Source organism: Giraffa tippelskirchi, chromosome 2 (assembly GCF_054371585.1).
Source record: "Giraffa tippelskirchi isolate mGirTip1 chromosome 2, T2T-mGirTip1v1.2.pri, whole genome shotgun sequence".
In the NCBI taxonomy this organism is placed as follows: Eukaryota; Metazoa; Chordata; class Mammalia; order Artiodactyla; family Giraffidae; genus Giraffa; species Giraffa tippelskirchi.
Window position 1 is genome coordinate 28568854 of NC_137276.1, and position 21216 is coordinate 28590069.

The window sequence follows — 21216 nt, forward strand, 5'->3', positions numbered from 1 at the left end:
AATCTAATTCAGAAGGGATCATCATAGTGTGAGTCATATAAAATCAAATGTATAAAATCTGAGGACTGCCCATAAATCAGACTCAACAAGTTTTCCTTTATTCTGTGTAAATATGTAGTCTTTGGAATGACTGTTTAATTATCATAACTTCTTTCTGTATGTAGAACACTCGTGTGTATACATGTGCAGGTACTCCCAGCAATTCAAGGCTTTCTCTTTTCCCGTCCTATCAATGTTATTTAATCTTTTACATTTCAAGTGCCAAGCACCTGATACTGTGCTTGACACTGGAAATGTAAAAATGAACAAAACATAGTCATACTCTCAAGAAACTGAACAATTACAATCACGTATCAGTGTTTATGACAGAGGTATCTATTGCATATCCTTGGTACATAAGCTCTGACTAGGTTAAGGGAGTGGGGAAGGATAAAAAGATCAGTAAGGGCCTTTATTCTAGAGGTGAAACAGCTTAAGCAGAACCGTGGAATTTAGGAATCAGCCAGGTTAGATAAACGTGGGAGGCAAAGGGAAAGAGATGATAGGTGTTTTCAGTAGTAGCATTCTCCAGGTAGAGAACAGGATATGCCAAGACACAGAGCATGACACAGTACCACTAGAGAACTATGAATTTGAAATGACTAAAAATTATATGGGGTAAAGAGGGATAAAAATCAATATAACCAGGTGACAAACATAGAATTTAATAAAGCATAGAACAGAGTTGAAAATCAGAAAGTAATAGTATCAGTAAAATAGTAATATCTGGGAGGACATTTAAAATAGATCCTTTCTTTTTCTATTTCTCTGTATTTTTTATTATTATTAAAATTTTACTTTGTTTTATAATTTTATAATAAAGTGGTAATAATAAATATATTTTAAAACAAAATTATATTTGTCTGGGCATGTCTATGTGTGTGTGTGTGCATGCATGAATGGATACGTCATTCTAGACTGAAGGAACTAGCATGTTGATTTGTGATTATCTTAAAACAGGAGTATAAAAAAAAACAAAACAGGAGTGTAAGTAATACTTTCTTGTTTGCATATTTACCAAATAATTTACATATTCTACTACAAACAATTAGTTTTATTAGCAAACAAAAATGTAGGGATCCCCACCACCACCAAACAAAAACATTTTTGATTTGTCACTATATGCAAAGTCCTTACGTAAAGGGTATAGCTAGGATAAACATAGGTCAAATGTTAACATATGCACTGAAAAAAAAATTTTATTGTAGTTGATTTAGAATGTTGTATTAATTTCTTCTGTAAAGCAAAGTGACTCAGTTATGCATATATATTATTTTTCATATTCTTTTTCATTATGATTTGTCACAAGATACTGAATATAGTTACTTGTGCTACACACTAGAACCTTCTTATTTATTCACCCATATCTATAATTTGCCTCTGCTAATCTCAAACTCCCACTCCTTCCCTGCCCTACCTACACTTCCTGGCAACCACAAGCCTGTTCTCTATACCTATGAATATGTTTTGCTTCACAGATATGTTGATTTGTATCATATTTTAATTTTACATATAAGTTATATCATATGGTATTTCTCTCTTTCTGACTTACTTTGCTTAGTATGATAATCTATAGGTCCATCTATGTTGTTGTATATGGCATTATTTCATTCTTTGTGATGGCTGAGTAACACTGCATTGTTTGTATAAATATATATGTGTATATATATATATGCACACACACCACATTTTCTTATAATTCATCTGTCAATAGGAGAAGGCAATGGCAACCCACTCCAGTACTCTTGCCTGGAAAATCCCATGGACGGAGGAGCCTGATAGGCTGCAGTCCACGGGGTCGCTAAGAGTCGGACACGACTGAGCGACTTCACTTTCACTTTTCACTTTCATGCACTGGAGAAGGAAATGGCAACCCACTCCAGTATTCTTGCCTGGAGAATCCCAGGGACAGGGGAGCCTGGTGGGCTGACGTCTATGGGGTCACACAGAGTCGGACACGACTGAAGTGACTTAGCAGCAGCAGCAGCATCTGTCAATGGACATTTAGGTTATTTCCATGCTTGGCAATTATAAACAGTGCTGCTATGAACAAAGGGGTGCATGTATCTTTTTGAATTATAGTTTTGTCTGGATATATGCCCAAGGGTGGGATTGCTAGATCACATGACAATTCTATTTTTGGTTTTTTGAGGACCCTCATACTGTTTTCCATAGTGGCTGTACCAATTTACAGTCCCACCCTCTTTGGCATTTGTTATTTGTAGATTTTTTAATGGTGGCCATTAAATGTGAAGTGGTACCTCATTGTAGTTTGATTTGCATTTCTCTAATAATTAGTGATGTTTTCAGCTTTTCACCACTGAGTATTATACTGGCTGTGGATTTGTCATAAATGGCTTTTATTATGTTGGGACATGTTCTCTCTCTACCAATTTTCATTAGAGTTTTTATCTGAATGGATGTGATTTATCAAAGGCAAATTTTTCTGTGTCTATTGAGGTGATCATGTGGTTTCTATCCTTTCTTTTGTTGATGTGGTTGTATCCATTGATTGATCAGTGTATGTTGAACCATCCTATGAACCTGGGATGAATCCAACTTGGTTGTGGTTTTATGCATTGTTGGATTCGGCTTACTAATATTCTGTTGAGAGTTTTTGTGTCTATAGTCACCAAAGATATTGGCCTGTAATTTTCTTTTTTGGTACTCTGTGTGGTTTTGGTATCAGGGTGATGGCTCCATAGGATGTCTTTGGGAGTGTTCAAAAGGAACTGAACTTTTTATTAAACAGAAATTGTACACTACTGAGATGATTTATATATAATGGGGGGCATCAGTTAGGATTTGATAAGTGAGCATTTTTGACATGGGGTAATTTTCCTATGGTAGTGTTTTGTAAAAAAAATTTGTGCGCTCATTTACATTCAGTGTGATAATCCATATTCCTCTAAAACCTCAAATGTAAAATAAATCTTCCGCACATGTATATATACCTATACTCTGAATAATGCTTAACTTTCCTAGTATTCTTCCATGTTAACATTTCACATAATAGATGGAAGATTTAGTAGACCTCAAGTATTTTTCTTTTTAACTTTACTAAAGAATAATTGATTTACAACGTTGTGTTAATTTCTGCTATACAGCAAAGTGACTCAGTTATGCATGCATACATATATATATACATATATATATGTGTGTGTGTATATATATATATATATTCTTTTCCATTATGGCTTCTCACAGGATATTGAATATAGTTCCCTGACATCTAAGTATTCTTAAACACTAAAGCACATTACATTATCTCTCTTGAAGTCAACTCTCAACAATTTCAACCTCTGACAATGGACACTAGATTAATATTAAAATATTACATGATTCAAGCTCAAAAATTCCTTAAAATTAGTAGCTATATGTAACACCAAAAACATTCTAAGGTCATATAAATCTACCTAAATTATTATTGTCAGAATTTCTCTCCTTCTTTAATGTCTAAAGAAAATAAAGGCTCCCAACTACTCAGCTATTTTTAAACACTTGCTATTGCTCAGTTAATAGTACAGATTATAAGACTACCAGGTGCTGAGGACAAACAAATGATTCCACAAAATACACCCACTGTTAATCAATAGAAATCCTCTTAATTACCTATAGACTTTCCAGGACAAAGCAAAATAATGAAACTATGTTCAAACTATAAACAAGTCCTCAAAGAATCTATTGTATCTAAACAATATTTAGAGCATCTTCTCTGTACTAATTTGAAATGTGTGGATTGGAAAAGTCAATAACCAAATCATCCCAATGTTGCCATTTCCATCAGAGTTACTAAGGAAATCCAACAAATTAAGCAACAGCACTTCCTTTCATATTGTCAAAGAATTTTTATTTTGAAGGTGCTTCAAATTTGCTAAAGGAATGCAATAATTTCAAAGAAAAAAAGTCATGAAGCTATTACCAAGTCACTTCCTCAAAGATGTTTGGCAACAACAACAACAAAAAAAAAGATGTTTGGCAACATAAGTAGAAATGAGTATTCCTACTGGAGCAACCACTTTGAAGAATTACTTGAAATATCTCTTAAAGTTAAAAATACTCTACGACCCAAGCAATTCCACTCTTAGGTATTAAGCCAAGAGAAATAAACACCCATGTCCACAAAAAGATGCACAAACTGTACACCATAGCTTTAGCCATAGTAGACAAAAAAGGGAATAATCCAAATGTCTACCAATAGATGAATGGAAAAACTGTGGTATATTAGTACAATGGAATTTATTTAGCAATAAAAAAAGAATAAATTACAGATAAACATAACAAAATGGATAAATCTCAAAAACATACTGATCAAAACAGAACAGATATAAAAAATGTATACTATATGACTACATTTATATGAGGCTCAAGTACAGGCATGGAGAAGGAAATGGCAACCCACGCCAGTACTCTTGCCTGGAAAATCCCACGAACAGAGGAGCCTGGTATGCTACAGTCCATGGGGTCGCACAGAGTCAGACACGACTGAAGCGACTTAACAAGTACAAGCAAAACTAATCTTTGGTGGCAAATCAGAACAGTAACTGCATATGGGATATGGGTAATAACTGGAAGGGGGTACAAAGGAATTTTTTCAGATTATGGAAGAGCGAAGTTACATAAATGTAAGTGGCTCAGATGGTAAACAATCTGCCTGCAATGCAGGAGACCTGGGTTCAATCCCTGGGTCGGGAAGATCCTCTGGAGACAAGAATGGCTAATTCCAGGGACCGAGGAGCCTGGCAGGCTACAGTCCATGGGATCACAAAGAATCAGACACAACTGAGCAACTAACACTTTCACTTCATGGGTACTAACTGTAAGAGGGTACAAAGGAACTTTCTCAGATTATGGAAGTGCTCTACATTTTGAAGTGAGGTTACACAAATGTCTATAGTTATCAAACTCATCTAAGAGTACATAAGATGTGCACATTTTACTGCATGTAATTTTTACATAAACAAAAATCTAAATAAGCAAATAAGGTAAAACCCAAACCAGAAAAATGCAAATGTACTAAGATTGTTATAGTTCTACTAGTGGAAACAGGAAAGACTAGACTTAAGTCTATATCTGCCAATTAGTCAATCAGCAATTTGGAGCACCTGTGTATAATGAACCTGACATAGAAAAAAACCATCGAATTAACAGAATGACAGTAGATAACCCTGGAGAAGGCAATGGCACCCCACTCCAGTACTCTTGCCTGGGAAACCCATGGACGGAGGAGCCTGGTAGGCTGCAGCCCATGGGGTCGCTAAGGGTCAGACACTACTGAGCAACTTCACTTTCACTTTTCCCCTTCATGCACTGGAGAAGGAAAATGGCAACCCACTCCAGTGTTCTTGCCTAGAGAATCCCAGGGATGGCAGAGCCTGGTGGGCTGCCATCTATGGGGTCGCACAGAGTCAGACACAACTGATGCAGCTTAGCAGCAGCAGCAGCAGTAGATAATCCCATTTTTTCCATTTTTACTACATAAAACTTAATGATTTCTCTGAAGATAAGAAAAATAAACATTCACACTTATAGCAGTACTGGGGAAAGCAAAGTTTTTCATCAATACCTGAACCCAGAGTAGGCTTTGCTATGATACAGAATTTGGTTAAGGCATGAAAAAAAAGTAAGATTTCATTTCATAGTGTAATGTTGTATAGCAAGTTAAAACAGTATTTGCTGAAAGTTTACAAACCTAGTCCTTCATGCATGTTTCTGATAATATAGAACCCATTAATCTGCCAGACCCTGTTCTAAGTGAAACAAGAAGGAAGGAGGGGCAGGACACAACCTTTAAAAGAATGACAGGTATTAGGACATGACAAAAACTGATTAGAACTAACTAGATCCAAGATGGTGGAAGATCTAGTTCCCTCCAGATTCTGTTCTATATGTCCCTTTTTTTGGCTAATTTTAACCTGTATCTCTTCCTTGTAATAAACTTTGAATATAATAGCTTTCAATGAGTTCTGTTGAGTCCTTTCTAGTGAATTATCAAATCTGAAGAGAGGAGCAGAAGGGGAGGTGTCCTTACAACTGGTATCTGAAGTGACAGCAGTCTTGTAGGGACTGTTTTCTCAGATTGTACTCTGGTGAAACTCACTGCAACTCCAAAAAGGTTAAAAAAAAAAAAAAGTTTAGAATATGAGTTTCTTGAGAGCTGAAACTTCATCAATATGATATATAGTTAAAAAAAAAGATACTTGAAATAAATTGATACTCTCAGGATATTAATATTTTCTAACATTAACAGCAATAATGTTAATGATGATGAAGATGAGGATAATAAAAACACAACTATTTACTGCATGCTCTAACTATAGTCTCCACTTATAGATGAATTTAGAGTGGAATGATTTGCTTAAGATCATACCACTAGTGACAAACAGTATATAAGTCCTCATTTAACTAATTTTAAAGCCTGCAGACATCATATTGTATCTTGTAAGACAAAGGAAGTTTAATATGTTACATTTTGCAAAGGACAAACAAATATCCAGTAACATCATCACTAAAATAGTATCATTAACGGTAAGTAACTGTTAGCACTGGTCAGGAATGTAGAATACTTAAGTTCTCCAACCTGTAACTCAGTCATAAGCATTCTGATACTTACAACTTGTCTTCAAAATTATTAATAGAATATGAGCTACATAAGTTAAAAACAAATTTAAATCACTAATTTGTTACATATTACTAAGTAAATGTTAGCTGCTCAGTTGCGTCTGACCCATTTCAAGCGCATGGACTGTAGCCCACTAGGCTCCTCTGTCCATGGAATTCTTCAGGCAAGAATACTGGAGTGGGTGGGTAACCATTCCCTTCTCCAGGGGATCATCCCAGCCCAGGAATTGAACCAGGATCTCCTGCATTGCAGGCAGATTCTTTACCATCTGAGCCACCAGGGAAGCCCAAAGGCTAGATACAAATTCCAAATACCTAAGGTAGATAAATGGCACTTCTACCAAGAAAATCACAATGTATCATACCCTAATCTATAAAGAATGGGCATCGAGCTCTGTCTCACATATTCCTCTACATGTTTTCCTCTTTCCTTCTATAGTTTTATCTCACATCCTGGAACTGTCCTAGTGGTCTCTAAGAAAGGCCAAAGGGAACTAGGATCTGATGGTCCAAGCAAGACCAGCTGGACTGTCTCAAGCTGAACGCTATACTCAAAGGTCATGAAGGCCTTTCCACCTTGAAACTAGACCTATTAATCAAGATATAAATAAACACAGTTCTTACATATGTAAAATACACACATATATATACATAAACATATACATACACCCACACATAAATAATAGTATAGTAGCCAGGAAACACTCTGAATTGGGCACTTTATGTTTTTAGTAATTGTAAGAAAAACATAAGAAAGTGCCCAGGCAACTGGTTGCAATTAAGTGATTGATTATATTAATTGGTTTTATGTAGGTCCAGAGCAAACATTACATACTGAATGCTATTTTTTGAGATTACTTTAAAACTCACTATCATACTTCTACTAAATATGAAAACCAACAAGTCAAGTTGTGCTCTGTCAGTTTTGGCAAACCAATCATAACAAAAATGTCTCAAGAGTGGATCAGTCTGGATCTACATTAAAAATTAAAGGAGAATTGAGTGATGTGAAATACCGGCAATATGAAGGAGAAAAGCGAACTTAAATAAAGGATGGGAAAGAAGGAGAGACATATTAATGAATTAGACACACATACTAATGCCCACAAATAACCCACAGAGACAGAGAAAGTACCTGGAAAGCTGTGAGTGCGCCAGTCCCTGGGTTATACAGGCATCGCAGCGAAGGCATGCTGTCCGCCAGGCTGGAGCAGCCCAGCCACAGAGACCTGGGCATAGAGCACTGCAGAGAGAGGACAACTATGAGATGGGACAGCATGAGACAGGATGGCACAGATTACAGGAATTCTCAAAGCTTGGCTAAATACAATATTCCAGTTGCAGCTTGCCTTTATGATAGAAACATCTTCAAGAAACATACTGTTTACTAGTTCTAACCCCAGACGGAAACTCAAAGGGAGCACTAGTGCCCAAAAAAGGAAGAAAAAAAATTATAGGTCAAAAAGCAAAATATTTAATAAAAAAATTTATTCCTGTTCTTCTGTGTATGAAACCAGAGGAAATCTACTTCTTAATCCAATTAATCAATTCTTTTCCTCTACACAGCTCAACTCATCTCCCATAAACTCACCACAAAAGTGAAATATTGTGGAGACTAAGCAGAAAAAAGAAATCATTCATAGTAGCATTTCAACACTAGAAACAGTAAATTAGAAAATAAAATATCACAGGAAAGTTTAAAGGATTTTAAGAAGGTGGGAAGAAGGAAAAGAAAAAGTATTATACCCCTACAGTTTGACAGCAGCTAACACTGCACAATTTGCATACGTTTTATATATCTTGTTAGTCTGCTATTCATTAACCAAAATGCATAAGTTACCATAGCAGCTGCCTCTTTATCTTTCCAGATGGATTAGGGGGATGGGGGGATGGCAGGAGGAGGCAAGAAACAATCCAAACAGAAGGGAAAACAACAACAAAGCAAGGAGAGACAGGGACAGAAAAAGAGGACCCTAAAAAGCTGCTGGTCCTAAAACCTTGTAAATACATAAACAAATAATGTGTAAGTGTAAATATACATACAGTATATTCAATAGCAAACAGAAAAAAAGGTAGAAATTATGAGTTCTAGTAGTACAAATTAAACAGTATTAGTGGTAATCCTCCTGTACCTTATAAAACACTATCTTTTAGAAGAATTTTTGCAATCTTTAGATTTCCCTAAATGTATCCCAGGCTGAATCTTTGTCCATCAACTTGGGTGCTATTACAGTCTAGTAATACTAAAAAACTAAATAACTGATCACAGCACATATAAAAACAGAAAAACATTTTAAAGCACAACAGTCAGTGCACATAATACTAAACTTTAAATTATAAGTTTTGAACTATTTATTATCATCATGGGACTTTTTTCTTCTTAAAACACTTTAGTTGGGGAAATATTAAGGAAACAAAATATGGTATTCACTGTTCACTATCTATAACTGATACAAGGATGGTATACTGGAAAGGACTTCAAAAACTGGTTTAAACTCCAGCTTTCAGATCATTATTTTCTTATTTTTTAGTTCAGGTGATTGATGCCCAGGAGAAATTAAGTATTTATCCATGATCATAGAATTTAGAAAGTAGAGAAGTAAGAACAAGAATCCTGGTCTACTGCTTTTCAGTTCAGAACTCTGGCTCTTGCCTCTATGCACCCCTGGGTCATAAAGTGGAAGCAGACTTCAAAAACAGGTATCTACTAAAGGCATCACTGGATAACTTAACAACCAAAACAGCTAAACTGCTTTGAACTACTACAACAATCACCTAATTTTTTTCGTTTCCAACGTTTCTTCCCCTCAAACTACAATCCATTTTACACATAGCAGCTAAACAGAATTGTCTTCACTTTGTGATCGTGTCACTCCCGTCAATAATTCACAAGGCTCCCTAGAAATTCAAGCACTCTATTAATCTGACCTTTCCCCACTGCCTACATCAACTCACCCTCTCTGTCCTTCCAGTTGGCCCTGGAACTCTAATGAATTACCTTGATATTTTGTTCAAATATACATCTTTCCCCCATACTTTTGAACTTGTAATTTCCTTCTTCCTTTCACCCTGACCATGTACGTGCATGCTTGCATCTACCATTTACTTCTTTGTCTCCTATGAATTTTGGGGCTTTCCAGGTGGCACTAGTGGTAAAGAATCCACCTGCCAATACAGGAGATGCAAGAGACTCAGTTTAATCCCTGGGTTGGGAAGATCCCCTTGAGTAGGAAATGTAACTTGCTCCAGTAATCTTGCCTGAAAATTTCTATGGACGGAAGAGCCTGGCAGGCTACAGTCCATGGGGCTGCAAAGAGTCAGGCATGACTGAGCATGAGCTCCTAAGAATTATTTAATTTCAGCCTCATCCAGTGGTTCTCAGTAGCAGATATTCTCATTTTGTGAGAAGGCAGCAGGGAGAAGAGACCAAGGGAGAGCAAGATAAAAAAAAAAGTTTCTTTCCCCTTGAGAACCACTGTTCTACTCATAGTATGACTCTATACTGGAAGCACCAAATTCTTAGCCAAAATAATTTTTGTTAAGAAGAAAGATGACATTAAAAGTTTCTAAATCTAATGTTTTGGTCATTTATCTGACAAGTACTTGTTGAGTATCTTCCTTGTGCTGGGCACTGTCCTAGGCACCAGGGATAGAACAATGAACAAAAGAAACAAAAATCCTTTATATTCTGGTGATAAGGCTCTCAACCATAAATTCTTCTATATTTAAAATCTTTACTGGAAAAGAAATTCATTGGTAGTGACTTAATCAAGTGGTTAAAAGTTCTGTGTATCCTGGGTAGAACAATGTTCACGCTGAAGGGACTGAATTTGAGAAAAGAGAGAAATAAAGTGAGAATTTTTAAAGGCAAAATGAAAACAGTGAAAGAAAATGGAGTAGGCACTGAAAAATAGCCTGTCACTTTTCTGACTTCCCTTCAGAAGAGGTAGATGGCTCATACACTTTTGGCAATAACTAAAGGCAACTGCATGATCTCCACTTTTTAATTAAAGTATACATTTTTATTTATATTTATAACTGCCCCCTGGTAAGTTTTTAAGGCATTCCTGTTTTGAATGTTTTGTCTCCTTCATTTTATGTTAGGTTCTGCATTATTATCCAACTGTCCTTTCTGTTACTCATTCTAATGCCCTTCTCCTCATTCATTCACCCCTATCGTCCATCAAAACTCCTAAAAACTAAGAATCTGAAAGGGCTTTACCCCACCTCCCTAAACTAAAATTCCCAAATAAAACTATAATCAATAATAAGCCACATACACCCAGGAAAGTCACTAGATATACTGGTGTGATTTCTAAAATAGCATTAAATTGCAAACACCACACAGAGGATGCATTCCCGATTATTACAAGACAATTGGTGTGGGTATGATAACCACACTTGAATATAGTCTGATCTGCACATTACCATAAGATTTTATATATTATAGCTCAATTTAAAAACCAATTTTCAAATTGGTTTGTATTGTAACAATTAATCTTACCCATACTGGTAAATGCCACTTTAAAACACTGAGGAAAAAAGATATAATTACAAAATTAATGGAATAGGCTATAATTTCTAACTCTACCTCTTTCCCTTATATCTTCACATTTAGCAGCATTTTCCAAATGAAAAAGGAAATCAAAAGAAATTTAGGCAACAAGCAACAGAGTGGAAAAGGGTGCCACTGTGGTTACTATTCTTTATGTAGTCTAAACATTTCAGGTCATCTTAGGTCATCTTGATTGGTCAATTTTCTGACAAAAATGTATGACTTTCTCTGTCCTTCAACAATGAACAAATAATCCTCCTTAAAATGCCCCAAACCCATGTAAGTTTTCTACTTAAAGTTTAGGAAGTAAAAGTTTGTTACTCCTTGAAAACTATATGGAAATTCTTAAGACTTTCCTCCTACACTTAAAACAATTTTTTAATAAAAGTATGTTCCACACTAAACTGCAATCCAGCAACTATATTCTCACTTTTAAATATTTAACTTCCATTACCTGTTAAAGAACTTGTGAATGACCTATTCCTTAAGTATTTCTCCTTTGCAATCTCAAAAGCTACAGTGAAGTTTGGATCACACATGTGCCTCCCCTAACACAAATCTAGCCCTACATGCTGCTGCTGCTGCTGCTAAGTTGCTTCAGTCGTGTCCGACTCTGTGTGACCCCATAGACAGCAGCCCACCAGGCTCCCCCGTCCCTGGGATTCTCCAGGCAAGAACACTGGAGTGGGTTGCCATTTCCTTCTCCAATGCATGAAAGTGAAAAGGGAAAGTGAAGTCCCTCAGTTGTGTCTGACTCTTAGCGACCCCACAGACTGCAGCCTACCAGGCTCTTCTGTCCCTGGGATTTCCCAGGCAAGAGTACTGGAGTGGGTTGCCATTGCCTTCTCCGCTAGCCCTACATAGCACAGAGTTAATTCTCCAGCTCACTTTCTACTTAACCTCACCCCAAATGGCTCTCCACTGCAACCCTCAAAATAAAGTTGAAAACTACAACAATTTATTACAACTGAAGTTTGTTACTCAACTGAATGAGTCTACCAGCTTTTAAAAAACATACACAGCATTTTTTTAAATGCCTGAAACATGTTTTCTACTATTTGAAAGAATCAAGAAAAATCAAAGAAAAAGAGATTGAAATGCTGCAACAAGGGGCCTGCAGGGCTTTAAGGAGGAAGTATCTAAGGTCCATCAGGTTCAACAGCACAAACTCATTTTCACAGAGAACACTGAAAATCTTGACTCTTCCCCTTATGTGGCTGCCTGGAAAAAGCCACAGTTTTTCTCTTCACTGATAGAACGCCCTGCAGGCAAAGGGCTGGCCTTAGCATTTACTATATGAAAGCTGAATGACAAAATCCCTTAAACTCAGGTCCCTTTTGGTCAACTTCTAGGAGTAATAGAAGCTATAATAATCAACAATAAAAAGATCGCTGCATTGAGAGTTTATGTATCCTTAAGCCATGGAATAGAAGAATCCCCTTTTCACAACTATATCAACTAAAAAATTCAGGCCAAGAGAACTATAGTATTCCATAGATCATGTAATATATTCAGTCTCTACCTATACAAATTCATTGACCTGCCTCTTAAGAATCCCAATTTAGTTCACTCACCAAAGTGTCATATATGATAATCATATCTGGCTACCCTTAATGCGCAAGGTTTTGGTAAAATTAAAATAAGGGATCTAAAACTTCAAGTACAAAAGAAAAAATATAAAATGCATCATTACCAAGAACAGGATTCCACGAACGCCACTTGCATTGCAAAATGTTCTGAGAAGCCATTAAGAAGTGCAGATCATGGAATCAATAAATTCACAAATAGTAACTACAAGGAAAAATACAATAATGTACTAAATTGTGTCACACAATTGCTGCTATATATGTTTAGTAAAAAGTTCTAATTTTTAGAAAACTTCAGACACAGGCTTTAATTTTATTGTAGAACTTGTTACTATATGTAAATTTATTACGTTTGCCTCCTCTATCTCTATCAGACTGTATTTCTTAGATATGAGTCGTCTTTTTTTTTTTTTTACTCTCCAGCATCTGATCAGAGTAGATGCTCAATAAAAGTGCTCTCAATGTCAAGAGATCAGCAAAAGCTACCTATCATAAAGAGAGAAGTAAGGAAACAGTTTTTGCTTATAGAACAGTGAGAATACTGGTAAAATAACACTGGTTATTTTACCCAGATTGATCTTACCAGGCTGGAAGGTATGTGTCTTGGATAAATCTCTTTCATAATTTATCATCTTACTCACCTGTAAGACAATCTAGTCAGCAAGTAAGATCCAGAGAGGTTAAATAAATTACTGAAAGTGAATGGATATCACGGAAGTGGTAAATATAGGATTCAAAGCTAGATTCTCTGACTACCAGGATAATGCCACACAAAAATGGCATTTAAAAAGTCAGACATGAAGTTATCTCATTTATTAAGAAATATAGAGCCAAAGGCAGGTTTAGGGGCACTGGACTCAGAAACTAAAGAAAAGGAATATCACCCAAGAGGCCATAGTAATTAACAGTGTGGTGGCCCAAGAGAAGAAAAACTTACATCAAGTGGAAGATCAACAGGACTTAATGACTAATGAAAGGAACGAAGAAAGATAAGTCAGAAATAAGCCCCAAGATTTCAAAGGAATGACTAAAAGAATGATGGTAGCACTGACAGACACACATAAATTAAAAATGCTCTGTGGGTTCTGGGGTGTTGGGCTGGGAGTGGAGTAGGTAAGGTCAGAAATCATAAATATAACATGAAAATAAACCTCTCACGTGAGTGAAAATATGGCATGGGTAGAAAGCTGTAAGCGCTGCACAAATACAGCATCACCGGCTTCTGCATAAATTATAATCCACTAGGTTGAAAGAGTTTGTTGTAAAAATACTAGTGAGACTTTTTTAATTTAAAATATAAAATGATTCCTCTTACCCCTCAACTCCTTTCCTACCTGAAAAACTCAGTTCAACAGCCATTAAGTGAGTACAAGCCAAGTGGGCATCAAACTGAGTGGTATAAATTAAATGGCAACAATGGCCCAATACAGGTTTTTGGAGTCCAAGTGCATGTGAGAGAGGTGTCCCTGAGGGGTAAGAGAGTTTCATAGTCCAAGTAGAATGAGGGGAAAAAACTTTACAAGGGACGGGCCTGTCATGGAGTTCTATAGCCCTAGTTGAGTAAGGAGAGCTTCCACATGGGGGACTGAAGTGGCAGTGAGCAGGATGATGACACGTCCACATGATGGGGAAGGGCAGGGCAGTAAGAGTTTCCAAAGCAGACAGAAGAAGACATTCACAGAGTGGAAGGATAGTGGCCCAGCATAGAGTTTCAGACTCAACGGGGAGAAAGGCTGGAAGGGGCAGTCCAGTGCAAATAGATTCCAAAAGGTTGGGGAAAGCATCTATACAGAGTATTGGGTGAGAAATGGAGACAGAGCTATGTCAGCAATGGGAGATGAGTTATATGGGAAGATTCATTGAATGAAGGGGGTAGAGCAAATATTAAGGATAATAAAAAACCCAAACTTTTCATCAGAGAAGAGTTACAGATACAGAAATGAAGAAAGCGAGAGTGAATAGTATGCTGCTGAACTAGATGTTATGAATCCAAAGCTTTGTATCAGAGACAGAGACAATTCTAGGTTAAGTGATGTATGTATATGTATACACATATACATACAAACATACCCCCTGGCTCTATCAAATGAGATGGTGTAGTAAGAGTAACACCTTAATAGTAACGAGTACACTGATCACACACACACATTTAGTGATTCTAAATATCACCCTCCACTAAAAAGAATCAGAGCTCCTTAGAACAATGGCTAATTCCAGGACTTGGGCAGGAAAAGTTTAAGATAAGCGCAGAGTACCTTATTGTGGTACTCAAAGAAAGATGGAGACGTGGCAAGATGATACAGGGGCCAGTGCAAAGGCTCTCACAGGCTAATTCCAGGACAAACTGAACATCAGAACAAATAATGATGATAATGGATTATAATACTGGCAGGTAATACCAGTATTACAACATGTCCCTCAATGATTCCTACCTCCTGATATTAATGAAACTTGTAAGTAATCCTGTCTCCTTGAGTGTGGAATAGCCTAATACCTTGCTTCTAGGTTACAGAAGACTGTAACTTCTATCTTGCTAACAGACTCCACTGTCTCCTTGGCTTGAATACTTTGATGAAGCAAGTAGTCATACTGGAGAGGTTCACATGCCAAGGAACTGAGGGTGGCCTCCAGTCAACAGCCAGCTAGGAATTGGGTCTCCAATAACTCCTGAGGAAAGGAATTCTGCCAAAAACCATGTAAACTTGAAGTGGCTCTTTCCCTAATCAAGCCTTCAAATAAGACCTCAGCCCTGGCCAATACCTTCATTATAGTCTTGTAAGGGATCTTAAAGTGAAAGACCCAGATCAGGCATGCCCAGGCTCCCGAACCAAAGAAGCTGTATGATAATAAATGTGTGCTCTATGCCACTAAATTTGTGATAATTTAGTATGCCACAAAAACTAATGTAATAGTACACTGAATAAAACAGAAATCCAAATTAGTAATATAAAAAATAAGCTGAAGAGTGTGATGGGGAATATGATACTTAAATGGTCTCAAAATATTTTCCCATATAATACTTATTTCAAAAGGGAAAACAGTAATTTTACAGTAGAAAAACCTAACACCTTAACCAAGTGATAATTATTGTTACCAATAATGAAACAATTCAAAATAATGTGTCACCTGATAGACTTCAATAAGAACACAGCATCACCTCTGTGATATTTCTGCCAGTGATATACAGCCTATATCTAATTATAAGAAAACATCAGAAAAACCCAAACTGAAAAATAATCTACAAAATAACTGTCCTGTAATCCTCAAGAATGTCAATATTAGGGAAGTCAAGGAAAGACTAAAGAATTGTCCCCTTCTGAAGGAGACTAAAGAAGACATGATAGCTAAATGCAACATGTCATTCTGGACTAGATCTTTATGTATAAAAGGTCATTTATTGGAATTGATGGAAAAACTGGAGTCTGTGGATTAGTTGGCAGTCATGTATCAATACTAATTTCCTTATTTTTATGGTTACTATTGGGTTCTACAGGAAGATGTAGATTTAGAAAAGGCAGAGGAACCAGAGATCGAATTGCTAAGATCTGTTGGATCATCGAAAAAGCAAGAAAGTTCCAGAAAAACATCTACTTCTGCTTTATTGACTACGCCAAAGCCTTTGACTGTGTGGATCACAACAAACTGTGGAAAACCCTTTAAGAGATGGGAATACCAGACCACCTGATTTGTCTCCTGAGAAATCTGTATGCAGGTCAAGAAGCAACAGTTAGAACTGGACATGGAACAGCCTGGTTCCAAATCGGGAAAGGAGTACGTCAAGGCTGCATATTGTCACCCTGCTGATTTAACCTATACGCAGAGTACATCATGTGAAATGCTGGGCTGGATGAAGCACAAGCTGGAATCAAGATTGCCAGGAGAAATATCAATAACCTCAGATATGCAGATGACACCACCCTTATGGCAGAAAGCAAAGAAGAACTGAAGAGCCTCTTGATGCTTTAGTGAAAGAGGAGAGTGAAAAAGTTGGCTTAAAACTCAACATTCAGAAAACTAAGATCATGGCATCCGGTCCCATCACTTCAGGCAATTAGAGAGGGAAACAATGGAAAAAGTGAAAGACTTTATTTTATTGGGCTCCAAAATCACTGCAGATGGTGACTGCAGCCATGAAGTTAAAAGACCCTTGCTCCTTGGAAGAAAAGCTATGACTAACCTAGACAGCATATTAAAAAGCAGAGATGTTACTTTGCCAACAAAGGTTCATCTAGTCAAAGCTATGGTTTTTCCAGTAGTGATGTATGGGTGTGAGAGCTGGACTATAAAGAAAGTTGAGTGCTGAAGAATTGATGCTTTTGAACTGTGGTGATGGAGAAGATTTTTGAGAGTCCCTTGGACTGCAAGGAGATCCAACCAGTCCATCCTGAAGGAAATCAGTCAATATTCATTGGGAGGACTGATGCTGAAGCTGAAACTCCAATACTTCGGCCACCTGATGTGAAGAACTGACTCACTAGAAAAGACTCTGATGCTGGGAAAGATTGAAGGTGGGAGGAGAAGGGGACGACAGAGGATGAGATGATTGGATGGCATCACTGACTCAATGGACATGAGTTTGAGTAAGCTCCAGGAGTTGGTGATGGACACGGAAGCCTGGCATGCTGCAGTCCAAGGGGTCACAAAGAGTTGGACAGGCTGAGCGACTGAACTGAACTGACAGTAAGATGTTCTTGTTTACAGGAAACAAATCAAAGAATTTAGGAGTGATTAGACATCAAATCAGTATCTCACTCTCAAATGACCTATGGAAAAAATGATATTTGTATTTTACTTGCAACTTTCCCTTAAGCTTTGAGAATGCTTAAAATAATATAAAAAATTAATTAATGAAAATATATATTGGGATTTTGCCTTTGACAATGATGTGGTAATTGCCAGGCTAAATTCCATGCAGAAAAAGACAACTATAAAAGCTACATAAGTACATTAATAAATAAATAAAATTTTAAAAAACTGAATACAATAGAGAAAATTATTTGACAGCATCGGAAAACAGCAAATGCAGCCAACACTTTAGGGGCCCAAATTTTGAGCAGGACAAAAATGTGGTTAACCTGACATGCAATTCCCCTTGAGGCATTTGCTGACTCCTAGGGTTTGCAATGCAAAGAGCCAGATACATTTTGGCAATCTCATGGTGCTAAGGAGCCAAAAATTGGAATACAAACCCCATCAAGGACAAGGTGCCCTGGTTAAACAACAACAACAAAAATTAGGTTTTCAGTCAATACCAAGGAAGGGCAGCAGAAACAGATCCACTTTAGTTGAATCAAAGGGATATGCCCATGAAAAGAATATTAAACCCTCTATGAAGGAAGATATCATCTAAATTCTGTATGATTTTCATTTTTAAAAATGTCTAGCATTCAATAAAAATAATTAAGAATTCTAGTAAAAAAGATCAAATGTCCCCAAAACAGGAGGGTGGGGGGAAAGACCCAAATAGCCAAAAAACAGAAATAACTCAAGTGTAGTAATCAAATTCAAAAAGAATGGGGGTTTCCAGTGGGGGGTGGAAGTGGGAGGGTGCTGTTATTTATGAGCATAGAGTTTCAATTTTGTAAGATGAAAAAGTTCTGCGGACTCCTCTGGTGGTCCAGTAGCTAAGACCCCTGTGCTCCCAGTGCAGGGGGCCCAGGGTTGACCTCTGTTTGGGGAAGTAGATCCTCCACGCCGCAACTAAAGATCCCACATGCCACAACTAAGAACCCGGTGCAGCCAAGTAAATGAATATTTTTTTTTATAAAAGAATTATTTACATTGGTTTAGAGCAGATTAGAAATAAAGCAAGTGAAAATTAGTGAACAGGAAGATAGGTCAGTAGAAAATCACAGGATTAAAGCAGAGATAAAGGACAGGAAAAATACCAAACTTAGGTCAGAGATATAAGTGACAGAGTAAACGTACATGTGTTTGGACTCCTAGAAGGAAAAAGAAAAAATGAGGCAAAAGCAACCTTAAAGAAATATTAAAATTTTTCAAAAACTGATGAAAATCATCAAGTCACAGAATTCAAGAATCTTTACAAACATACAAAGCAAGCATCTTTTCTATGCCTGTCACTCTAAGTTTGGATCAGTTTTATCCTTTGCACTTTCAATGCTGTGAAATACGTCTAAGAGTTCCTTTAATGTAAACTTCTTTGCCCTTCATGTGAAGTTTTTCTCCTAGGACATCTTCATCTTTTTTGGCACAACTACCTTCCTCATTTATGTTGATAACTCCACTTTCACTATATTCCTCAGGCTGCATATCTAGAGTTTATCAAATGGTGTCAATATCAACATTTCTATGGTCAGCTATTTCTTCTATGACTCCATTTACCTTCAACTCAAATTTCAACTAATGTCCAGGTTCCAGGAAGATGGAATAAACACACTCTTTCCTCTTATCTCCCACTGAATTTAGCTACTAAAAATGGACAGAATGGATAGTGCAGCTATTTGAGGACTCCTTGAAAAGTGAACAGGAGTAGGCAGACTGGGCAAGATGACTTCATCAAGCACTGATCTCAACAATGAATTTTCCTTTTAAAAATTTTATTTCTTCAGTATCCATGAGCCTAGATTGCATTCTGAAAACCAAAAGTAGGTTATTATTAGTGTAAACAAAGAAAGACCCAGGAGAAGCACTCTAGGTCTGGTCCAATAAGTATAGAAGGGTTATCCTAATACTCAGGGAGAATAGTGGAAATCTTCCATTTTTCTTTCTTTAAAGTTCACTCTGTTCTCTCCAAGCAATACCATGGTGAAAACCGCAGGAGAAGCAGGGTCCCATAGTAGCCTAAAGTTCTGAGTTAAGGAAACTCTTTTTGATCAGAGGAGTTTTGATCCTAAAAGACTGAGAAGAAACCTCACTGCTCCCCACCACCACCACCTCCATCCTCATCATTTAGGTTCAGATGCAGTAACATATTGAGGTAGAAAAGCTTAAATAAAGCTCCAGCTTTCTGGCAGGAGAACTGAAAAAGGAAATCCCAGAGAACTAGATAGTACCAGGGAGATAATGGAGAGGGGGCAGCTCAGAAAAATAAGCCCATAAAGTGCTTTATGAACTCCTGTGCTCACCTGCAAGCTTCACATACATGGACACGTAACTAAAACAGCAGGCCAAAGACTCTAAGAAATGAACTGCAAGACAGACTACCATCCAGATCCCAGATTGGCCACTGAGTAGCACACACACGGAACAGATTTCAAGAACAGTGCAAAAGCTTTAAAAATGGAAGAGATACTGAACTCACAACCCTTCATATGGCTATTTGAACGAGTAGGCTGAACTCAACAGGGTTGAGAGTCTGATAAAACAAAAATATCAATACTAGGATTTAAATAAACTCGGTGTCTTACAATATTAAAAATGTCCAAGATACAACCCCAAAATTGCTAGGTATACAAATTAGAGTGTGAAGGATCTCAATGCACAACAGGTGCCAATACTAAATGACGCAGTTGTTGAATTACCTTTAAAGACACAGTCTTTAAATAGTATAAAAATGTTTCAACAACTCACTGCAAACATTAGAATGAAATGGAAAGACAGAAAGTATCAGCAAAAAAAAAAAAAAAACAAAAAGAAGAACTAAATGGAAATAAAAGAACTGAAAATAATAAAATTTTTAACTCATTGTACAGACTCAGTAAAAAAATGGCTATTCAGCTCAGTTCACTCAGTCATGTCCGACTCTTTGAGGCCCCATGAATCGCAGCACGCCAGGCCTCCCTGTCCATCACCAACTCCCAGAGTTTACCCAAACCCATGTCCATCGAGTCAGTGATGCCATCCAACCATCTCATCCTCTCTCATCCCCTTCTACTCCTGTCCCCAATCCTTCCCAGCATTAGGGTCTTTTCTAATGAGTCAACTCTTTGCATGAAGTGGCCAAAGTATTGGAGTTTCAGCTTCAACATCAGTCCTTCCAATGAACACCCAAGACTGATCTCCTTTAGGATGGACTGGTTGGATCTTCTTGCAGTCCAAGGGACTCTCAAGAGTCTTCTCTAACACCACAGTTCAAAAGCGTCAATTCTGCGGCACTCAGCTTTCTTCACCGTTCAACTCTCACATCCATACATGACCACTGGAAAAACCATAGCCTTGACTAGATGGACCTTTGCTGGCAAAGTAATGTCTCTGCTTTTAAATATGCTACCTAGGTTGGTCATAACCTTCCTTCCAAGGAGTAAGCGTCTTTTAATTTCACGGCTGCAATCACCATCAGCAGTGATTTTGGAGCCAAAAAAAATAAAGTCTGACACTGTTTCCACTGTTTCCCCATCTATTTGCCATGAAGTGATGGGACCAGATGCCATGATCTTAGTTTTCTGAATGTTGAGCTTTAAGCCAACTTTTTCACTCTCCTCTTTCACTTTCATCAAGAGGCTCTTTAGTTCT

The 21216-nt window shown here is 37.2% G+C and overlaps 1 protein-coding gene across 48 annotated transcripts in view; it reads right to left on the bottom strand.

Moving 5' to 3' along the window:
• BTRC (beta-transducin repeat containing E3 ubiquitin protein ligase) overlaps positions 1-21216 on the bottom strand; it is a 181096-nt gene that overhangs the window by 110241 nt on the left and 49639 nt on the right. For 35 of the 48 annotated variants that reach the window (XM_081547262.1, XM_081547213.1, XM_081547159.1 and 32 more), the window contains exon 2: positions 7796-7903. The exons of 8 other annotated variants lie outside the window; for them this stretch is intronic. In XM_081547262.1, the coding sequence (XP_081403388.1) occupies positions 7796-7897 (102 nt within the window). In that variant the 5' untranslated portion in view covers positions 7898-7903. Of the gene's footprint in view, positions 1-7795; positions 7904-12908; positions 13007-21216 lie in introns of those variants that run through there. 5 more of the 48 variants (XM_081547088.1, XM_081546998.1, XM_081547228.1 and 2 more) reach the window with 1 other exon arrangement.